Source organism: Scyliorhinus canicula, chromosome 18 (assembly GCF_902713615.1).
Source record: "Scyliorhinus canicula chromosome 18, sScyCan1.1, whole genome shotgun sequence".
In the NCBI taxonomy this organism is placed as follows: domain Eukaryota; kingdom Metazoa; phylum Chordata; class Chondrichthyes; order Carcharhiniformes; family Scyliorhinidae; genus Scyliorhinus; species Scyliorhinus canicula.
In genome coordinates, this window is record NC_052163.1 from 90,558,057 (window position 1) to 90,580,023 (window position 21,967).

At 41.7% G+C, this 21,967-nt stretch overlaps 1 protein-coding gene across 1 annotated transcript in view; it reads right to left on the reverse strand.

Annotated features, from left to right (window-relative positions):
• Positions 1-21,967, reverse strand: part of sh3gl1b (SH3-domain GRB2-like 1b) — a 189,179-nt gene that overhangs the window by 42,609 nt on the left and 124,603 nt on the right. Inside the window, exons 4-7 of the mRNA XM_038776508.1 lie at positions 19,909-20,052; positions 13,151-13,284; positions 8,659-8,817; positions 1,678-1,781 (exon numbers count right to left, since the gene is read on the reverse strand). Of these exons, the coding sequence (XP_038632436.1) occupies positions 1,678-1,781; positions 8,659-8,817; positions 13,151-13,284; positions 19,909-20,052 (541 nt within the window). The remainder of the gene's footprint in view (positions 1-1,677; positions 1,782-8,658; positions 8,818-13,150; positions 13,285-19,908; positions 20,053-21,967) is intronic.

Below are 21,967 nucleotides of genomic sequence, written 5' to 3' on the forward strand. Positions count from 1 at the left end.
ATTTACAAAGGTTGATAATTGGAAAAGCACTTTTTTTCTACTGTTCGGGCTGCTGCTGAAAAATCTAAATGGTGGGAACTAATGGCCCAACACCTCACTAAGATGCAAGTGTTCCAATGACCATAGTGAACAAATCTAGACTTTTAGCAGCATAATGACCCATGACAAACAGCCTGGCACAATTTCCATCCATTTATATGCAGGTGCAAATATAAAGCATCTCATAATGGCACAACAACTGACAGCTAAATTTTAGCAACAAGCTGCACCATTCCTTCATAGCCCAGAAGTTATATTCTATAATAGTGGCTACACTTACAAGAAGTGATTCATCGGTTGTAAAGTGCTCTGGGACACCCTTAGGTCCAGAATGGGCAATTTAAATCTAAATGCTTCTTCAATGAATGGTTAATGTTGGGCTGGGATAGTGGTACATTGCGAGAGATCACTCAAAAGCAAAACGGAAGTAGCTTATCAAATAAATTTTCCATATTCGCAAGTTGCAAGAGTACCATGCCATCATACTTACCATAAACATTATTAACCAATCTTGACCTATTTTGACCTGCTTAATTCTGATGGTAGTGTAGCCATCTAAGATGGCCACCTGCAAAGGACCATGGGAATTATGGCCAACCCAGGACTCAGACAGATACACAGCCTATATGTATTTGAAACACAGGTAATGAAACCTGATCGAAACCCACAACTCGTTTGCATTCTAATGGCCCATTTTCCCAGGACATTAGAACTCCAATCAAGAAACCATTACAGCCACAGATTGATCAGTGCCACTCCCTTTACTCAGAAAGCCCAACTGTCAAGGTCAATGACCGCTAAGGGCCCACCCAGCTACCAAAGAACCCGCCCCTTTATTGGCTGAAATCGAAGGCAGTGATCAGAGCCCTGTCGAACTATTGGGTCCAAGGTTAAGGACCGCCCCAAAGAGAGTGAAATACCAGAAGGATAAAAGAGGACACAGCCATGTGTTCTGTCTCTTTTGGATCCGGCCTGTGCCAACCCAATTGCAGCAGGAACAGCCAGCCAAGTTCAAGACCAAGGATCGCTACCAGACGGATGAGCCCAGCAGAGACAGAGCCGCTTTCTTCGAACCAGCTAAGTGAAATCCATATAAAGGCCTTATCCATTTGCACAGTGTCGGTGGCCCTGAAGTTAAGTATAGGTTATTGTAGTTGATAGGTGTAGTTTAACCTGTAGTAGATATTGTGTTTGCGTGCCGAGGTAACTCTTGTGTATGTAAATAAACCATCTTTTGAACTAACTGGTTGTGTGGTCATTTGATCGATACAAGAGAAGGCTTGTGATTCACCAACATTATCATTAATATTAGCAACAGTATTGGCGGCGCTGTTGGGATCGAAAACAAGCAACAGTAGTTACCAATAATGACCTGTGTTAAATACGCATCATCATTCTCGGCTATTTAAATATCATGCTTAAATGCTGTACATTTATAGTTTAAAGTGCTGGTGCACAGATGATGGATTGACCATCAGCTGGTATTTTCCTCCACAATCAAGCAGGTGGGGAATTTATGTCCTGCATCTTTGTTCCAATACCACAAAAATTTACCCATACATTTATGCTAAAGATTCACAATTGAAACATCACTTTCACACTAAATGCTGACTTGCGTTTATATATTTGGTTTCTTACCTCTCCTTTAGTTTGTCAGAGAGCTCCTCCAGAATTTGCACAGCTTGTCTGTGATAATCGAGTTGTGCCTCCACCAGGGCTGACATTTGACTCACCTGCTCAATCTGGAAGAAAATTATTCAAGTTTGTTTTAGCTGGTTTAAAGTGGTCAAAATTATTTTAATTCAGTTACAAGCACCAACTTAGACCCCACCTGTCCAATACCGACTTACACAAACATGAAAAGACTGATGCATGTATGTAAACGCATTTAGATTTATAAATTCTGCAGGATTTTCTTTTCAGAATTGGCTCAAGATAAAAAAAAGAAACTGGAGGGGTGCTTTCATCAAGACCAGCCTTTGGGAACCTGCGTAAGTTTGTTTCAGTGGGCCATCTGCCTCTCCCATAGTTACGCTGCTTTTTCCTTCCCTCACTGTCCTATTCCAACTGAATACATGAAAAACAAATGTATGGGACATCTTAATGCACATTATTGCTCTTCAGTATAACATTGAGGGAATGCTGCAGTTAAGAATTACAATCCTTGCAATCAGAGGTTAAAATAAAGGTTCTGTTTGCCTATTAAGCTGGCATTATTTAAGAGCGGTCCTATGGGCAGCACGGTGGCACAGTGGTTAGCACGGCTGCCAACACCGCTGAGGACCCGGGTTCGATCCTGGCCCAGGGTCACTGTCCGTGTGCCGTTTGCTCATTGTTCCCGTGGGTTTCACCCCCACAACCCAAAGATGTGTAGGTTAGGTGGATTGGCCACGCTAAATTATCCCTTAACTGGAAAAAAATGAATTGGGTACTATATTTTCAAAAAAAAGAGCGATCCTATTCTACTAACCAACATTCCTCCTTCCACCAATTCTACCAAAATCACCGACTAACTACTGGTTCATCCCATTGAGATATTGCTGAAATACCATGGTTACTATGTTCATCAACTTAACGAGCACTGGAGTCCGAAAATGGCACAACTGTGTCAAATAGAACATTTCAAATAGAGAAGAACAAAATATTAATTTACCGAGTGATGCATTGAGCCTAGACAGTTTGTCACAATTGTGGAAAAGGATCTTTATGCTGTTACAAAATGAAGTTAGATTCATCATAAATCTAATCAACTCTTCAACAGGAGCTTGATAAATGTTCTCCATGCATTCCTGCAAGCTTTAGCTAGTTGTTGTAATGTCCCACTTATTTTATATTGCTTGCATTGGACGATTGCATGAAGCAACACCTACTCCATTCCCATTTCGTATCAATCAGAAGTATAATTCTTGGAGGCATGAGTTCACTGGTCAAAGGAAAAGCATTATTTCATGACACCGGCCATATCTTTACCCCATTTCCATGCATTTCCATCAAAAAGCAGTGACCTTTGCGGATATTATTCCAATAGCGAAAAAGTAGTATTATTTGCCTCGGGGCATCATAGCAAAGTCTAAGTTGCTCCATTAATGATAATCTATGCATGTGCAACTTCTAGCAGGACACTGAATAGTGATCACAACTAAAATATTTTCCAGAGAGGAAGAAAGATGGTAAGAGGGGTAAAAAAACAACCATGGCTAAAGAAGGAGAGCAAGCCAATAGTTTTAGTATACCACGTTGCAAAGGCCAGTGGCAGGCTGGAATGGGAAACTTTCAAGCATAAATAAAGGGATACCAAAACAGTAACAAAAAGAGCCAGGGTAAATTATGAAAGAACCCTGGCCCAGAATATCAAAAATGATAGCAAAAGCTTCTCTAAGTACATAAAAGCAGAGCTACCAGCCTTTTCCAACAGAAATCAGTATTCCAGATACCAAAAATCAGTATTTTAATTTCAAAGAAAAAATGCCCACCAATCTGAAGTACAGCTTTATGCCTTGATTTTACAAATCTAAAACACAAATGGAACATGTAAATCTAACGTTGTAACATAGATGTACTCATCACAATTGGGTATTTTAAAATTAAATTTCAAACATTAAGTAAATCTAATAATGACAAATTCTACAACACAATGCAGCAGGGTTTAAATTACCCATTTATGTGTTTTTAAATGATTGCAGATGGATTCCCAATTCCCGGAGAGCACAGTAGAACCAAAGGCTACCTCCTGAACAACTATCAAACATTTTAAAATTTCATCACATCACACCATGCAACTTTCAATGCTGTACAGGCCTTCGATGACGTGGTCTACACGTGTGATTGTGTAGTCGACCCTCAATGTTATTTTGTTTATCCCAATAAAGGTTTGTGCTGGCACCTCACAGAACATACACTGCAGAAGGAGGCTATTCAGCCCATTGAGTCTGCACCAACCGACTTAAGCCCTCAATTCCACCCTATCCCCGTAACCCAATAACCCCTCCTAACCTTTTTGGACATGAAGGGCAATTTATCATGGCCAATCCACCTAACTTGCACATCTTTGGATTGTGGAAGGAAACCGGAGTACCCGGAGGAAACCCAAGCAGACACGGGGAGAATGTGCAGACTCCACTCAGACAGTGACCCAGCAGGCAATCCAACCTGGGAACCTGGCGCTGTGAAGCCACAGTGCTATCCACTTGTGCTATCGTGCTGCCCAATCGATGCGAAGGATCACATGCATGCTCTGTATAGTGTTCGGGGGGGGGGGGGGGGGGGATGAGAGCATGGGGCTCTCCATCTTCCAACAGCAGCTGACGCCAAGAAAACCAGTTGCTACAGCGAGCGCTGAATAGTGAAACATCCAGGGAGTAATGTCTGTTCTCCATAACCCTTCAACCCATTACCAATTAAAAATCTGTCTGGCTCCTCCTTAAATTTACTCACTATTCCTGCATCCACTGCACTCTGGGACAGCAAATTCCACAGATTCACAACTCTTTGGGAGAGGTAGTTTGTCCTCAAATCTGTTTTAAATTAGCTGCCTCTTACTCTAAGAACCTCTCATTTTAGGATGACCCACAAGAGGAAGCATCAGCTCTACGTCTACTTTATCCATACCTTTTAGCATCTTGTATACCTCAATTAGATCTTCCCTCATTCTTCTAAACTCTAGAGAGAAGAGGCCTAAACTGTTCAATCTCTCCCCATACGACAAACCCCATTGGAATCAATCTAGTGAACCTCCTTTAAACTGCCTCTAATGCCACTACATCTTTCCTCAAATAAAGGGACCAAAACACAATACTCCAGGTGCGGTCTTACAATGCCTTGTATAGTTGCAACAACCAGGATGTTACCTTTATATTCAATTCCTTTTGCTATAAATGCCTTCCATTTGCTTTCCTTCTTATCTGCTGCACCTGCATGCTCGTTCTCTGTGACTCATACACGAGGACACCCAGATTCCTCTGCATCAGGGCACCACAAAGTCTCGAACCATTTAGATAATAAGTTGCCGTTCCATCTTACTGACCAAAATGCATGATCTCACACTTTTCCACGTTAAACTCCATCTGCCACATTTTGGCCCACTCTCCTAACCTATCTATATCCATTTTTAAGGTTCTTATTTTCTCATTGCAAATTTCTGTCCCATCTATTTTTGTGTCATCTGCAAATTTGGCTATAGATCCTTCTATCCCTGTATCCAAAAAGAACAAAACAAAGAACGAAGAAAAGTACAGCACAGGAACAGACCCTTCAGCCCTCCAAGCCCGTGCCGACCATGCTGCCCGTCTAAACTAAAATCTTCTACACTTCCTGGGTCCGTATCCCTCTATTCCCATCCTATTCATGTATTTGTCAAGATGCCCCTTAAACGTCACTATCATTCCTGCTTCCACCACCTCCTCCAGCAGCGAGTTCCAGGCACCCACTGCCCTCTGTGTAAAAAAAACTTGCCTCGTACATCTCCTCTAAACCTTGCCCCTCGCACCTTAAACCTATGCCCCCTAGTAATTGATCCCTCTACCCTGGGGAAAATCCTCTGACTATCCACTCTGTCTATGCCCCTCATAATTTTGTAGACCTCTATCAGGTTGCCCCTCATCCTCCGTCATTTCAGTGAGAACAAACCGAGTTTATTCAACCGCTCCTCATAGCTAATGCCCTCCTTACCAGGCAACATCCTGGTGAATCTCTTCTGCACCGTCTATAAAGCCTCCATATCCTTCTGGTAGTGTGGGGACCAGAATTGAACACAATACTCCAAGTGTGGCCTAACTAAGGTTCTATACAGCTGCAACATGACTTGCCAATTCTTATACTCAATGCCCCAGCCAATGAAGGCAATGAATGCCGTATGTCTTCTTGATTACCTTCTCCACCTGTGTTGCCCCTTTCAGTGACCTGTGAATCTGTACACTTAGATCTCTCTGACTTTCAATACTCCTGAGGGTTCTACCTTCACTGTATATTCCCTACCTGCATTAGACCTTCCAAAATGCATTACCTCACATTTGGCACCTCGCCCATTTCCTCTGGTTCCACACATAGATTCCCTTGCCTATCCTTCAGTGGGCCAACCCTTTCCCTGGCTACCCTCTTGCTTTTTATGTACTTGTAAAAAGCTTTGGGGGTTTTCCTTAACCCTATTTGCCAATGACTTTTCGTGACCTCTTCCAGCCCTCCTGATTCCTTGCTTAAGTTCCTTCCTACTTTCCTTATACTCCACACAGGCTTCGTCTGTACCCAGCCTTATAGCCCAGATAAATGCTTCCTTTTTCTTTTTGACGAGGCCTACAATATCTCTCGTTATCCAAGGTTCCCGAAATTTGCCGTATTTATCCTTCTTCCGCACAGGAACATGCCTGTCTTGAATTCCTTTCAACTGACATTTGAAAGCCTCCCACATGTCAGATGTTAATTTACCCTCAAACATCCTCCCCCAATCTAGGTTCTTCAGTTTCCGCGTAATATTGTTATAATTAGCCTTCCCCCAATTTAGCACATTCACCCGAGGACCACTCTTTTAAAGTGCTGGTGGACAAGGATAACTTACTGAATTGTGGTCACTGTTCCCGAAATGCTCCCCTACTGAAACTTCTACCACCTGGCCGGGCTCATTCCTCAATACCAGGTCCAGTGCAGCCCCTTCCCTAGTTGGACTGTCTACATATTGTTTTAAGAAGCCCTCCTGGATGCTCCTTACAAACTCTGCCCCCTCCAGGCCCCCAGCACTAAGTGAGTTCAAGTCAATATTGGGGAAGTTGAAGTCTCCCATCACAACACCCCTGTTGTTTTTACTCCTTTTCAAAATCTGTCTACCTATCTGCTCCTCTATCTCACGCTGGCTGTTGGAAGGCCTGTAGTAAACCCCAACATTGTGACTGCACCCTTCTTATTCCTGATCTCTACCCCTATAGCCTCGCTGCCCTCAGATGTCCTCCCTAACCAGTAGCGCAACTCCGCCACCCCTTTTACATCCTCCTCTATCCCACCTGAGACATCTAAATCCTGGAACATTCAGCTGCCAATCCTGCCCTTCCCTCAACCAGGTCTCTGTAATGGCAACATCATAGTTCCAAGCACTAATCCAAGCTCTAAATTCATCTGCCTTACCCGTAATACTTCTTGCATTAAAACATATGCACTTCAGGCCACCAGACCTGCTGTTGTCAGCAACATCTCCCTGTCTGCTCTTCCTCAGAGCCATACTGGCCCTATTCCCTAGTTCTCCTTCAATGCTTTCACTTTCTGACCTATTGCTCCGGTACCCACCCCCGCCATACTAGTTTAAATCCAAGTCGCTAATATAGATGGTAAATAGCTGGGGCCCAACGACCAAACCCTGTGGCACCCCACTAGTTACACCTTCCCATCCATAAAAACACCCATTTATCCCGGCTTTCTGTCTCCTGTCCATTAGCCAGTCTTCTTTCCAAACTAATAAGTTACCCCTAACCCCACATGATCTCACCTTGTGAATCAATCTTCTGTGCGGCACGTTATCAAACACCTTCCCGAAGTCCAGACATACTATATCTATAGGATCCTCATTATCCGGTTTGCTTGTTACATCTTCGAAGAACTCGAGCAAACATGATTTGCCCTTCATAAAACACTGATGACTTTGATTTTCCAAATGTCCTGATATTACGTGCTTTCTGCCCAGCCTATACGGGCCAAATCTGACCTCAAGCCTATGTAATTTCCTTTGCTTAGTCCGGAACACTAGTGTGGGACTCTACTTCCTCACCCCCAAACTGAATCTTGAATTCTACCATACTATGGTCACTACTCCCTGGTGGACCCTTAACTATGAGGTCATTAATTAATCCCTCCTCAACACCAAATCGAGAGAAGCCTCCTCCCTGGTTGGTTCCCAACATACTGTTCCAGGAAACAGTCTCTAATGCATCCAATGAACTCTGCTTCCAGGCTACCCTTGCCAATTTGATTCCTCCAGTCTACATTCTTGTTAATGAAGAGATTTCTTGATTAATATGATTTCTTGATTAATATGGAGATTAGGGTTACGGAAAAAGGCAGGAGAATGGGGATGAGGAACTTATCAGCCATGATTGAATGGCAGAGTAGACTTGATCGGCCACATTGTCTAATTTTGCTCCTATATCTTATGGTCTTATGAAGCAGGAATCTGAATATGGACTTCTTACATTTAGCCTAGAGGTACTAAAGCCAAAAGAGATCAGCAAACTCAATAAAAATTGAATCGGGAACATTCCTGGTCTCCGTATGACACAGTGCTTCACTGGGTGGTGCCTGTATTAAACCACCAGGAGACCTTATACAACGTTATGTGAACTGAATATGTAAAGTCACCATAGTTCCAGATGACCATAGGCTGCTTTTCCCTTTGAGAGCGAGAGCTGACTGGTCGTGGCTTAAACTGAAGATCACTACACCTCAGGCAAGGGACAAGGTTGACAAGGCAGGACCTTTATTAATCACCTCAGCTGTATGGGAAATGTGATCGAATGCCTTCAAAACAGCATTTAGTCCTGTCACCAATATCCAAAGCACTATTATTTATCCCAAATCATGAATAAAGCATTCTAAACATTTAGAACAAGAAAGTAAAGTAGCTGGACTTGACATCATTCTTACATCAGTTTCTAAAAGATTGTACATGCTAGTTTCTGCCACATCTTTGGACTCGTCGAATTTCTCCATTGCTTGTCTGATTTCCTCCTCAGGGATTTTACCCTGTCGCTTCTTCTTGTAGTCGTAATCCAGGCGCCGACCCTCCAACTTCTTCAAGTGATGCTACAATGTCAAAATGAATATGTAATAGACAATAATCTCTTAAAATATGCTTATACAATATTTTAAATTACTTACTCCCTCTCCCCACTCCGAGGGATCACTTAGCTATTCTTATGAGTAATTCTACTAATGTCAACAGTCCTCAGAGCCAGTACACACTTAATCATTTGGATGTGAAATCAGTGAGCAAGCATGACAGGTTATTTTGTGGAGATATAAATACTTTTGTTATCAGTTTTTTCACCTGCTCCCCAGTTTATTAAATGAATGGAAATCGCTTATTGTCACAAGTAGGCTTCAAATGAAGTTATTGTGAAAAGCCCCTAGTCGCCACATTCCGGAGCCTGTTAGGGGAGGCCGGTACGAGAATTGAATCGTGCTGCTGGCCTGCCTTGGTCTGCTTTCAAAGCCAGTGATTTAGCCCTGTGCTAAACCAGCCCCTAATCAGGTACAATGTTTGCAACCATCACCTCTTTCTCTTGCAGGAGCACTACCAAGTGCAGCATCCCAAATTACAATTAGCGCCCTTAGCACAGACCAGGATTGGACTTGCAACCTTCTAGTTTACATGCAGCACAGTACCTCTTAGCCAGAAAGGAAGCATTGTTAATTATTACCATGCAGGGAAATGCTTTTTGATAAATCACACTTGGGTGTTAATTTCGCTGTTCAGTGCCACCTCTTTAGTGTGACAGTGCAGTGGGGAATGGAGGCATTTCAACATAGCAGTCACCACCTTTTCACTGTTAGCTGACTGGACAGACTGGTTTACTGTGCTGTGGTGTTGGCAGCAAGACCAGAAAATTCAGTCAACGTGGACAAGATAAAAGTAACTGCCAAGATCGGGACTCCAAATAAATCTTTATGGGAGATGGTCTGATTGTATCAAGACTTCTCTCAGTTTGGGAAAACAGAGAATCACAGTCAAGAATACATTTGTTCAGGCAACACGATGGCACAGTGGTTAGCATTGCTGCCTACGCGCTGAGGACCCGGGTTCGAATCCCGGTCCTGGGTCACTGTCCGTGAGGAGTTTGCACATTCTCCCCGTGTCTGTGTGGGTTTCACCCCCACAACCCAAAGATGTGTAGGATAGGTGGATTGGCTATGCTAAAATTGCCCCATAATTGGAAAAAATAATTGGGTACTCTAAATTTATTTTTGAAAAAGAATACATTTGTTCAAAGGTCACAATTGTCATCGTCCTCTTCTGTTTCCTCTGCAATTATACGCTATCTGCTTCCCTTTCCTTTAAGTCTCCGTTAGGCTCATAACCTAGGATGACGGTTAGAGGAACCTATCCCTCGGCTTCTGACAGAATGGTTCTTCTGTTTGAAAGGGTCGAAGGCAAAAGTGGCTGTGATCTTTACAATTTGCTTCAAGACAGGTCTGGAAGCAAAAAGCACATTTCCTGCACTCATGTTTTCCCCAATAACACAATCGAATCAGATGTGTGACAAATGAGTCATGAACCTATTCTTGCTTCAGTGATCCACCAAAAGGTCCAGTACACCAACACCCTGAATTGGCTTCATACGCCATGATGAAAGGCTTTTCTTAGGTGGCTTAGTTTGATAATGACTTGGGCACTGTCGCTCTGTCCTCAAATTATTCCAGCTCCTCAATCCTGTTCTTCCATTCAGTTTGCTGATTTGTGCCTCTACTTCACATACCCACCTTTGTCCCAATTCCCGTGATACTCTAACAAAAACGTCATGTGCTTCCTCATTTGCATCTCTTTATCCTGTGCAATTCCCTCAACAAAATTACTATATTATCCTATCCTAGATTTACAGGGGTTTGCTCACCTACCTTGCACAAAACACATTTAAAACACCAAGTACAAAAAGCAACAAACATTCTATGGATAACTATCTTGGGCTGTATTGGCATTAGAGGCTGGTGCACAGGCAGTTCTTGTTAAAATTTGTTATTGGGTTTGTCACTTTCTTATCATGGTTCACTGAACTGGGGTTTAATGTCCATGTGACAAGAGTCTCTATTGATTTGCTGACTAATTTTGATTGCTGTCTTATCTGCTGGTTTGAACTGATGATCTCATTGATGCAAATACAGTAGCAGGGTTTTCCTTGGCTTGATGTGAACTGGTTTGTTTAATGATATTAACTACATGAATTAGACCTATAACTATTTTCCTATTTAATCTAATTTCATCGGTCAAGTTTGAGATGATTGAGCCAGAGTTAATTCTGGTTTGGAGGACTGATCAATACTGACATGTCCAAAACGTGCTCAGATTATCCGGTTATTTGCTAACTGCATTTTCACAAATTCAGTTTGGATAATTTTACACATTACCAAATATTGACATACCAAATATTATCACTCCTTCAGAAGAGACAACTGATTGGGAAATAGTTTCAGGCATCATTACATTTTTTCCACCTTTCTAGCCTTGCTGAATTTTTGAGAGATCCAAACTGCAGAAAGTAACAACTGCACGGCTATATTTGCACTTAAGGTCAGAAACCACCAACATGAACCATCTTACTGCAATATCATATTTGGTTGTGAATATGGCCATGATTTTACTTGTGGACAGAAGTAATATATAACTTTCTTTTTGTATTAATCAAGTTACATTCCTTCCCTTCCTTTTCAGAGTATGGTTCTAGGTGAATGCTTGCCAAATGTGTTGGAACTTGGCTAAAACATAGCTTAAAAGCTACTGATATTAGATTGGATAGCTTTGGTAATTTTAACTTAATTTTACCCATTGCACAAAATCTGTGCTGTGAAATATAATTGTGTCTTATGTTGATGAAGAAATTGCATGAGACATTATTTGATTCAATAAAGGAAACAAAGGAGATGGGAGCTTACCTAGAGATTCTCAAACACAAAGATTCACGATAAGCCCACTGACCCCCACAGCTAACTCAATCACACTTCCTCTCACACTGCTTTGTGTAAAGAATGCCATTTTGTTTATTCAGTTCCGACAATGATCTACTCGGATGGTGCAACCTTCCAATCTACACTTCTAAAACCTTTCTTTTCCCTCAACGAAAGGTTCCTCCCCGCCGTGATTGACATGGCCCTTCACTCTCCCACCCAGAAGTGTGATAGGGTTCCCCTTGTCCAAAAGTTCCAGCCCACCAGCCTCTGGATTCAATGGATCATTTCCCATAATCTCCGGTTTAATGCAACTATCAAACACGTCTACAACTACTTTTCAGTGTTCTGATGGGATCATTCCCTCCCTGATGCCATGGTCCATTCTTCAGTCATCCCAACAGTCCTCCACTTAACATGGCACCTTCGTGCAAATGTTCTCCAAACACTTCCAAGTGAAACAGCGATTTACACGTACTTCTGTTAATTTAGAATACTGCATTCACTGCTTACAATGTGACCTGCTCTACAGTGGGGAGACCAAATGCAGATTGAGTGATTGCTTTGCGGAACCGTGTTCTTCAGTCCGGAAACATGATATGGAGCTGAAGGAGCAACATCTCATCTTATGATTGGCAAAATCAACAATTTCAGTCCCAAATATCTGCCTACATTTTAGTTCATTTTTCTTTGCACATCTTGGTTTTAGTCTCATTTTTCACCTGTTTTTGCTTTTGGATGGCAGTTGCTCATCATTCTATCATTCACACCCAATCTAAACATATTTTAATTTTTTTTCACTTGTCCCGTTACTAGTCCCCTTTGGCCCTGCACAACCAACTCTTTTGTCATTCAATCTTTCCGATCTTCCAACCTACCATGGGTGTTCCTCTCATTTCTTTTCCACTCTCTCTCCATTCACTTGCTTGGTGCAAGCCTATATTTCTAATTCTTCTCAGTTCTGATGAAACGCTAACTCGTTCTCCCCCCCACAGGTGCTGCCTGTCTTGCATTGTTTCATATTTGGGCATTTTTATTGCTTGGGTTATACATATGTTGTAATATAGCATGATATTTGTCCTGTTTCTCATTAGTTGTTCATAATACTATGCGATATCAACCATTTTGAAGAGGATACAGAAATGTGGTTAGTTTCCACCATGTACTTCTCTGCAAGGAAAGCATAAAAAAGGAGTGGATTCCATCTCGGATGACAAAAGTTGCTTCTAAGAACAACTTGATTAATGCCCCGTATTCTCACACCATAATAGGCATGAAGGGAATCGTTTAATGGGACCAGGATAAAAGGTCAAAAGTGACAGTAAAGTTCAATTGTACCCTCAAACCTCTGAAAACGAACAGATAAAATAATCATTACAAAATAGATTTCACTGGCATTTCTTTCCAGGATGGAAGTTGAGAGGAGGGAGCACAGATGACAGAATGGCAATGTGTTTATCTATAGATAATCTTTTACCTGAATTTCTTTGAAATCTTTATCACATAGACTTTGTAATGGGTCAATAAAGTTCTGTTTGACTTCAATATCCAGGGAGTCTTTAACCTCAGCCATTCGTTTCATCGATTCGCCAACATCAATGAGAGCACCTCCTTAAATCAGAAAATTTAAACGCAAGAATCAACTAAAGTACATAAAATTGAGTGAATCAAAAATTTAGTGCAGGACAAAGTACAGTTCAAACCCTAGGGCAGCATGGCGGCACAGTGGTTAGCACTGGGACTACAGCTCTGAGGACCCGGATTCGAATCCTGGCCCTGGGTCACTGTGCTTGTTTGCACATTTCCCCGTGTCTGCGTGGGTTTCACCCCCACAACCCAAAAGGTGTGCTGGTTAAGTGGATTGGCCACACTAAATTGCCCCTTAATTGGAAAAAAAAAACTTGGCTACTCTAAAAAAAAATTTTAAATGCTGTCAGTCCTCACCTGCTGGGGATGACTCATATTGGGACATGACTTGCTCTTAAATATTTCTGTGCGTGTATCCTTCAGGCAAGACCATGAACAATGAGTTCAACCATGACAGGCATTAGTCTATTTTCATACAAACATACTTCCCAACAGGGTCACTGGCGAACAAGGAGGAATGAGAGCCCTGGCTGAATTTCCCTGTCCCTTGTAGAGGGTGTAATGATATCTATAATCTAAGGAAAGTAAAGGGTTAACAAGATGATGTTCATGTATATCATCATAGATGGCATCACTAAGTAGTCTTATAAAAGACTGTCTCTAGGCATTCAAGGGAGAAGCTGTTGGAGAAGTTGATGCAGAAGGATAGTGTGAAGTTGAGTTTGAGTGTAGGTATATATTAGAGAGATAATTTATTACTGTATCATAGATTCAATACTATTATTTTGTTATCTGTTACTCAGTAGTGTGTGTGAACCATTTCAAGTAGTGGAAATTGTAACCATCTAAGATGGCCACCTGCAAAGGACCATGTGAATTATGGCCAATCCAGGACTCAGACAGACACAGTTCCGATGTGTATTTGAAACACAGGTAACTCGACCTGATCTAAACCCTCCGCTCATTTGCATTTTAATGGCCCATTTTCCCAGGACAATAGAACTCCAATCAAGAAACCGGTACAACCACAGACTAATCGGCGCCACTCCCTTTACTCAGAAAGCCCAACTGCCAAGGTCCCCTTCTTTGGAGTTCAACAAAATTGAACGCATATACTAATCGCTGCTAAGAATAAAACATGTACCTCTTCAACTTTATTAGGATTAAATAGAAATGTGATGCTGCTGTTTTAAATTTTGTACTATATATAGGTTCTTTTGTTATTCACCAGCAGCATGAGAGTAGCTTAGATAGTATTAGCTAGAGATCAACTGTGCGGATAAATTAAATGTTTTATAGTGACCTGAATTCTAGTGACCGTTAGAGATTAAGTAATTTATAGAGTAGAGTAGAACCTTTCCTTGACCAAGGATGACCGGTCCATCAAGGATGAACAGGAATCAATAGTGTAATCCACCACGCTTCGCGTTCAGGATTAAGAGGACGGGAAGTAGCCATCTAAGATGGCCACCTGCAAAGGACCATGGGAACTATGGCCAACCCAGGACTCAGAGACAGATACAGAGCTGATTGTATTTAAAACACAGGTAACTAAACCGGGTCGAAACCCCCCGCTTGTTTGCATTTTAATCAGCCACAGACTGATCGGCACCACTCCCTTTACTCAGAAAGCCCAACTGCCAAGGTCAATGACCGCTAAGAACCCGCCGAGCTACCAAGGCACCTGGCCCTTTAATAGCCAAAATCAAAGACGGTGATCAGAGCCCTGTCGAACTATTGGGTCCAAAGTTATGGACCGCCCCAAAGAGCACAAAATCCCAGAGGGATAAAAGAGAGCATAGCCATGTGTTCGGTCTGTTTTGGATCCGGCCTGAGCCAACCCAACTGTAGCAGGAACAGCCAGCTAAGTTCAAGACCAACGATCACTACCTGACGGTTGAGCCCAGCAGAGACAGAGCCGCTTTCTTCGAACCAGCCAAGTGAAATCCAGATAAAGGCCGTATCCATTTGCACAGTGCCAGTCGCCCTGAAGTTAAGTATAGGTTATTGTAGCTGATAGGTGTAGTTTAACCCGTAGTAGATATTGTGTTTGCATGTTGAGGTAACTCTTGCGTATGTAAATAAACCATCTTTTGAACTAACTACCTGGTTGTGTGGTCATTTGATCGATAAAAGAGAAGGTTTGTTGTTCACCAACATCATTAATATTAGCAACAGTATTGACAACGCTGTTGGGATCGAAAACAAGCAATAAAATTCAAAACACAATTTAAGTAGTTTAAAATAATCTAATTTTGATTTAAACATATAGCTTTGTGTTCTTTGTCAACACTATGGATTTGGCTGTCTTGGAAAACAATACAAGAAACATAACAGAGGGGTTTTGTAAATTTAGAACTCTTACCACTTCCAGTTGGAGCTAACTTGGCATAACGCAGGAATCTAGCTCGAGATATTTCTGGTCTATGAATCTCAGTTTCATAATGGGTGATACTTTCAGTACTTGAGCCACCAGAACAGTGCACATTATAGTTACTGACAAACAGCCCTGCATTTTCAGCACTGTAAATGTACAAAGACCCAAAATAAATGTACAAAGATGAAAGTGCATTATCTGGGATGTACAGAAGTGCCACAAAGGGAACATCTCAGCTCAAAGTAGACTATAACTTTGAAGGTAAGAATAAACCCAAAGATACATTTTAGAAAAAAAGCTTACTGATAAATTAGTGAACAGAAGTTATTTCAGAAGTCCCATTCTTTTAGGAAACTTTCAGGCAAATACTTATTCCTTTTTCCTCCCGAATATTATCAAGTACCAATTTATGATAAATTGAAATTTCTTTGAAGTGTGATATTATTTTCATAGCATTTTTCTCTTTCTTACCCTTACATTTACTCTCCTATATGCCTAGCCATGAAGATTCCCAGAAGATTTTGGAACTAGTTTCTAAGAGATATGTCAGTGATACTCAAGATTATTTTCTTGTGGGGAAAAGAAAATTACTGCAACCAAAATGTGATGAAAAATTCTGAGGCAGAACAAGCAAGGACTATAATAGCTGCATTGTCATGCCAGTTCTTCAATAAATTGAAGATTCCAGCATTTACCCAAGAACTGATGTCAGGCTAACTGGCCTGTAGATCACTACTTTCTCAAATTCTTCAAAATTGGATCAACAGTTACCAACTTCCAATCTAGTGGGGCCTTTTCTGAATCAAAGGGTTTTTGGAAATCATAGCCAGCACAATCAACCATCTCTGCAGCAAAGTCTTTTGCAACCCAAGGATGAAGGTCATCACATTCCAGCGATTTGTCGGATAGTCGGATATTAGCTTCACCAATATTTTTTCTCTGCTGATATTAATTTGTTCACTTTTCAGCTCTCAAGTTACTGTCTATTTCTGGTATTGAACGTGTGGCTTCCACTGTGATATTTTTTCAACGCCTCTGCCATTTCCAAATTCCCCATGAAAAATGTCTCCTATCTCTGCTTCTAAGCAGCCTATGTTTACTCGAGCTACTCTCTTCCTCTTTCTGTACATATACAAGCCCTACAATCTGTTTTTATATTCCTGGCTAGTCTCAAATTCTATTTTTCCCGTCATCCCAACTTTCTGGTAGTCCTTTGCTAGTTTCTAAAACACTCCCAATCCTCAGACTTGCTGTTTTTTTCAACATTGGAAGCAACATTTTAATCTAATGCTGTCCTCAACTTCTTGAATGAGCCACGGATTGTCATTTCTTGCTGAGCATTTGCTTTCAACGGAATGACTTTTTGTTGAAGGTTTTGAATTGTTGCTTTAAACGTGCCCCATTGTTAATTTACTTCCATATCTTTTAATCTATTTACAATTAACTGCAGCCAGGTATCCCCTCAAGCTATGTATTTGACTTTAAGTTTAAGATTCTTGTTTACGATTAGAGTATGTCAGTCTCAAACTTATCATGGAATTTAATGGAATGATGATCACTATTTCCCAGTGGATCTTTAACAATGGCATTACTAATTAGCCCTGCTTTATTACACATACTAATCTGAGACAGCTTTATCCCAAGGTCAACATTTGCTTCAACAAACTGACACAAAACCTTTCTATTTTCCGGACTATTCTTGCCAATTTGACTGCCCCAGTCAATATGAAGATTACAGACCTCCACAATTATTATATTTCCTTTGCTACAAGTTTCAATAATTTCTTGTTTAATATTCTGTCCAAGGATATAACTACTGTTAGGGGCAGCACGGTAGCATTGTGGATAGCTACAAATACTAACCAATTGCTTCACAGCTCCAGGGTCCCAGGTTCGATTCCGGCCGGCTGGGGTCACTGTCTGTGCAGAGTCTGCACATCCTCCCCCTGTGTGCGTGGGTTTCCTCCCACAGTCCAAAGATGTGCAGGTTAGGTGGACCGGCCATGATAAATTGCCCTTAGTGTCCAAAATTGCCCTTAGTGTTGGGTGGGGTTACTGGGTTATGGGGATAGGGTGGAGGTGTTGACCTTGGGTAGGGTGCTCTTTCCACGAGCCGGTGCAGACTCGATGGGCCGAATGGCCTCCTTCTGAACTGTAAATTCTATGTTATTGTTATCTGACTCTTGCTACTCTGAATTTTCATTCGTATTGTTTCTGCTTCATGACCGTCTGAGGCTAGGTCCTTTCCCACTAATGTCATGTCATCTTTTATTATCAGGGCTATCCCTCCTCCTTTGCCACTCGTCTGCCTTTCTGAAATGTTGTGTACCCTAGAATATTCATTTCCCATCCTTGATCTCCTTACAACCATGTTCCTACAGTGGCGAATAATAAATCATTTCTCTCTATTTGTGCCACAAATTAATCTATCTTATTGCAGATACTTTGCGCATTCAGATAAAGAACACATCCTGATAAATCATCTGACAATTTTTAGATTAGATTCAGATAAAGAACCTTCCATTTCAATTTATTGCCTCTATACCCTGCAATGTCTTTATTCAATGAACATTTCTTGTTGGACTGCCTTCCTGTCCTACCCTGCTTGCCTTTATCCACATCGCTGTACTGATTCAATGCCTCAGCCTTTCATATTGGATATCTAAATCTCCCATCACCCCCTGCCTCTGTTAGTTTAAAGTCCTGGCTGTATGATTGATCAGTGCACTGGCCCCAGCCTGTTTCAAGTGGAGCCAATCCCAACAGGATAGCTCATTCTTTACTGAACCTGATGCCAGTGCCTCATGAACCAAAATCCCTTCTTCCCATGCCGTTCTTTAAACCCTGCCTGACCTTATGCCAATTGGTACATTTCTCAGATAATTCAGAGATGATTACCTTTTAATATGGACCCCAACTCAAATTCTCTTATAAATCAGTCCAGGTTCCACCCATGTCATTGGTTCCCACGTGGACCATGACAACTGGCTCCTCCCTCACCTACTCCAACTGCAAGGAGCTATCCTTAACGCTGGCACCAGACAGGAAACACAACCTTCGGAGTTCACAATCAGAGCCGCAGATAACAATAGCTATCCACCATTAATACCCCAATTTGTTACGGTGCCTGGCCAGCTCTCAACAACGGCAAAGAAACTGGAGCAGATGCCATAACTATTTTAAGTTTTAACGCGGTGCGGAAAGATCAATTCCTTCCAGGAGTGATAATATACAAAATAGGGCTTGGTTATTTTCTAACAAAATTTTATTAAGACAAAAGAAAAGAATATTTAAACTTGTACTTCAGCTCTACAGATTATATGCAGTTTCTTAACCTTAACACACTCGTTTCCATTAGACAACACTGTAACAGAGCATGCAGTTCTTGTGCCACTTTCACAGATAGCCAAAGGCAATACTTGCATTTACAAACACATTTTTACTTCTTTTAGGGACAATTGATCAGAACCCTTTTCCAAAGCCTGTCTCAGTGGCAACTTTCATGACCTCTGGTTGATTTCCACAGCCTTTTGCCCTGTAATTGTTCAAAACAGAATTTCTCGTCTCTCCAAGCTCCGCCCATCCTCTCCCCTGAGGTGGCCAGACTTGAATCCATTATCTTGGCTCATTGCCCACTCCCGTTTATCCAAAAGAACAGAGCTATGCCATTCACATGCAACTAACCTTCCATCGACAGACAAATAGGTCATCAGACTCTGATGGGCTGATCAAACAAGTTTGTCCCAAAGGACAATGGATCTTGAGTGGATCACCCTGGTGACCCAGGACATTGTGCATCCCCACTAACGAGGTTAAGTCTGAATGGGACAAAGTAACTCAGGCTGTGGGTGTATCCCCCAGACTCTGTTGCTGGCAGCCTTTTCCCCCAGTCTGTTTAACCCCTAAATGTCTTGCTACATCTTGGACCCCATTTCTTGAACCAGGTTCCCAATATCGCCCTATCATGACACCCTGGCACCAGACAGGAAACACAACCTTCAGAGCTCTTAATCACAGCTGCGGAGAATAGTAGCTATTCTTCATGAATGAATTAATCCAATACAATAATGCCATCTGCCCACGTACCTGAATAAAAATATTGATTAGTATGTCCATAAACATATGTAGCAATGACAATGAAAATGCAATGACAAAAAAAATGCAATGCTGACAGCTTTGAACCCAAACGTTCTGTCGCCCATGTTATATTTTAGGTCTCTAAATATGGTTCTTACTCATTAAATGCCCACTAATCAAAATGCTTCACTCACCAAAATTGGATTCTTCACCCAGATCCTTCCCAAATTTTATCATGGATTCTCCAAGAAGTCCTTCTGGTTGAGGGTAGCCTGGATTTTTTACCTGTCCACGAATCTTTGACACGGTGTTCAGCATTGTTAGCTTAGCTCTGGATGCTGTGAAAAGGTGCAACAGGTTAATTCTGGCAATGAAAAGATCTTAAAGGGTTCCAACCACTGATAATTTCCAGTAAAAAGACAAATAAATTACAAACATTTGGTGCTCACATAATGGATGCAGGAAACATAGAATAGGGATGATTATTTGCTGTAACCTGTTTTGATGCATGTTTGTAATAAAATACATTTTAAGAAAAACATAGAATAGAAATTAAAAGGACAAGATAACTTCCTAGCTTCATGAAATTCAATGTTACCCCTCAGTTTTTTACATTCAAAGTCTAAACTTTTATTGTACGCACTTGAGTGGAAAAATCTAGCAATACAGTCAAGTACTCTAACCGTCCAAATTTGGCAGCAGGTACGATTTGAAGGTCATGGTGTAAGAGTTCTGGGGGTGGGAATGCTGCCTCAGTGGTTAGCACTGCTGCCTCACGGCACCGAAGCCCCCTGTTCAATCCCAGCCCCGGGTCACTGTTTGTATGGAGTTTGCAGATTCTCCCAGTATCTGCGTGGTCTCACCCCCACAACCCAAAGATGTGCAGTATAGATGAATTGGCCACGCACAAGTGCTCCTTAATTGGAAACGAAAGAATTGGGTGTAAATTTATACAAAAAAAATTAATTAAGAGTTCCACAAGAGTAGCAAACATTGAAGCTGCTTTCACCCTGCTGCTGACTACTCACACCTAGGTCTCCAAGAGCAGCCAGAAGATGGTCAGCTTTTTAACTTGAGGTATCAGTGGTTACAAACCTGTACATGTTAATGGTGGGAACTCGTGGATGAAAGATGTTTTTCATATCTTTCATGCTGTGTCAGATAGTAAATTGCACCAACATTTTGCAAAGTATCAGTCTCACTCATCTGGCAGAAAACTAAATGTAAATCTGGTTTGCTAAATCCAGCCACCAGGAAGATCTCATAATGAAATGGGACTTGCCAGCCCAACAACAAAGCAAAATCAGAAAATGCTGTAAAACCTCAGCAGGCCTGGCAAGGAGAAAACAGAGTCAACGTTTTGAGTCTGTATGACTGAAGAATCATGTGGACTCAAAATATTGACTTGATTTTCTCTCTCCACAGTTGCTGCCAGACCTGCTGAGTTTTTCCTGCATTTCCTGTTTTTGTTTCAGGTTCCAGCATTTAAAGTATTTTATTTTTAATAATAGAAGCAAAATACCCAAGGCTGCTGAAAAGCTGAAATAAAAACAGAAAATGCTGGACATACTCCAACTCAGGCAGCCTCTGTCGAAAGAGACAGAGACACATTTCAAATCAATGACCTTCCATCAGACTGAATAAAGATAGAAACATAGTAGTGCAACAAGGGGCTGGTTTAGCTCACTCGGCTAAATCGCTGGCTTTTAAAGCAGACCAAGCAGGCCAGCAGCACGGTTCGATTCCCGTACCAGCCTCCCCGGACAGGCACCGGAATGTGGCGACTAGGGGCTTTTCACAGTAACTTCATTGAAGCCTACTCGTGACAATAAGCGATTTTCATTTCATTTCCTTCCGGTTTATTTCCTTGGTTCCCATTTCTTTTATTTCATTATTTTGGTCTGTGAACCCATAAACGGGATGTGCCTTTAAGCAGAAAATTCAAAGTTGAAAAAGCCTGTTTTGTCAGGACATTTTGTTCCCAGGCTTTGTATTTTGGAAAGGAGAAGCCAGACTCCTCAGCACCGAGTGGATCGTAGGAATCAGCTTTGCAGAGTTGGTACAACTGGTTGAGCTGCAACCGGTGGGTTGGCCAGGGACAGTTCTGCCTGACAACAGTCGGTGATTGGTTCCTGTGGAATGCTTTGAGAGAACTTGGCAGAAATGATTAGAGCTTCGAAGTGAAAGAAACACTCTCTCTGCTCTATTGTTCGGAAAGTAGAGTGTGCCTGGCACATCCTTTGCTGTAAACCT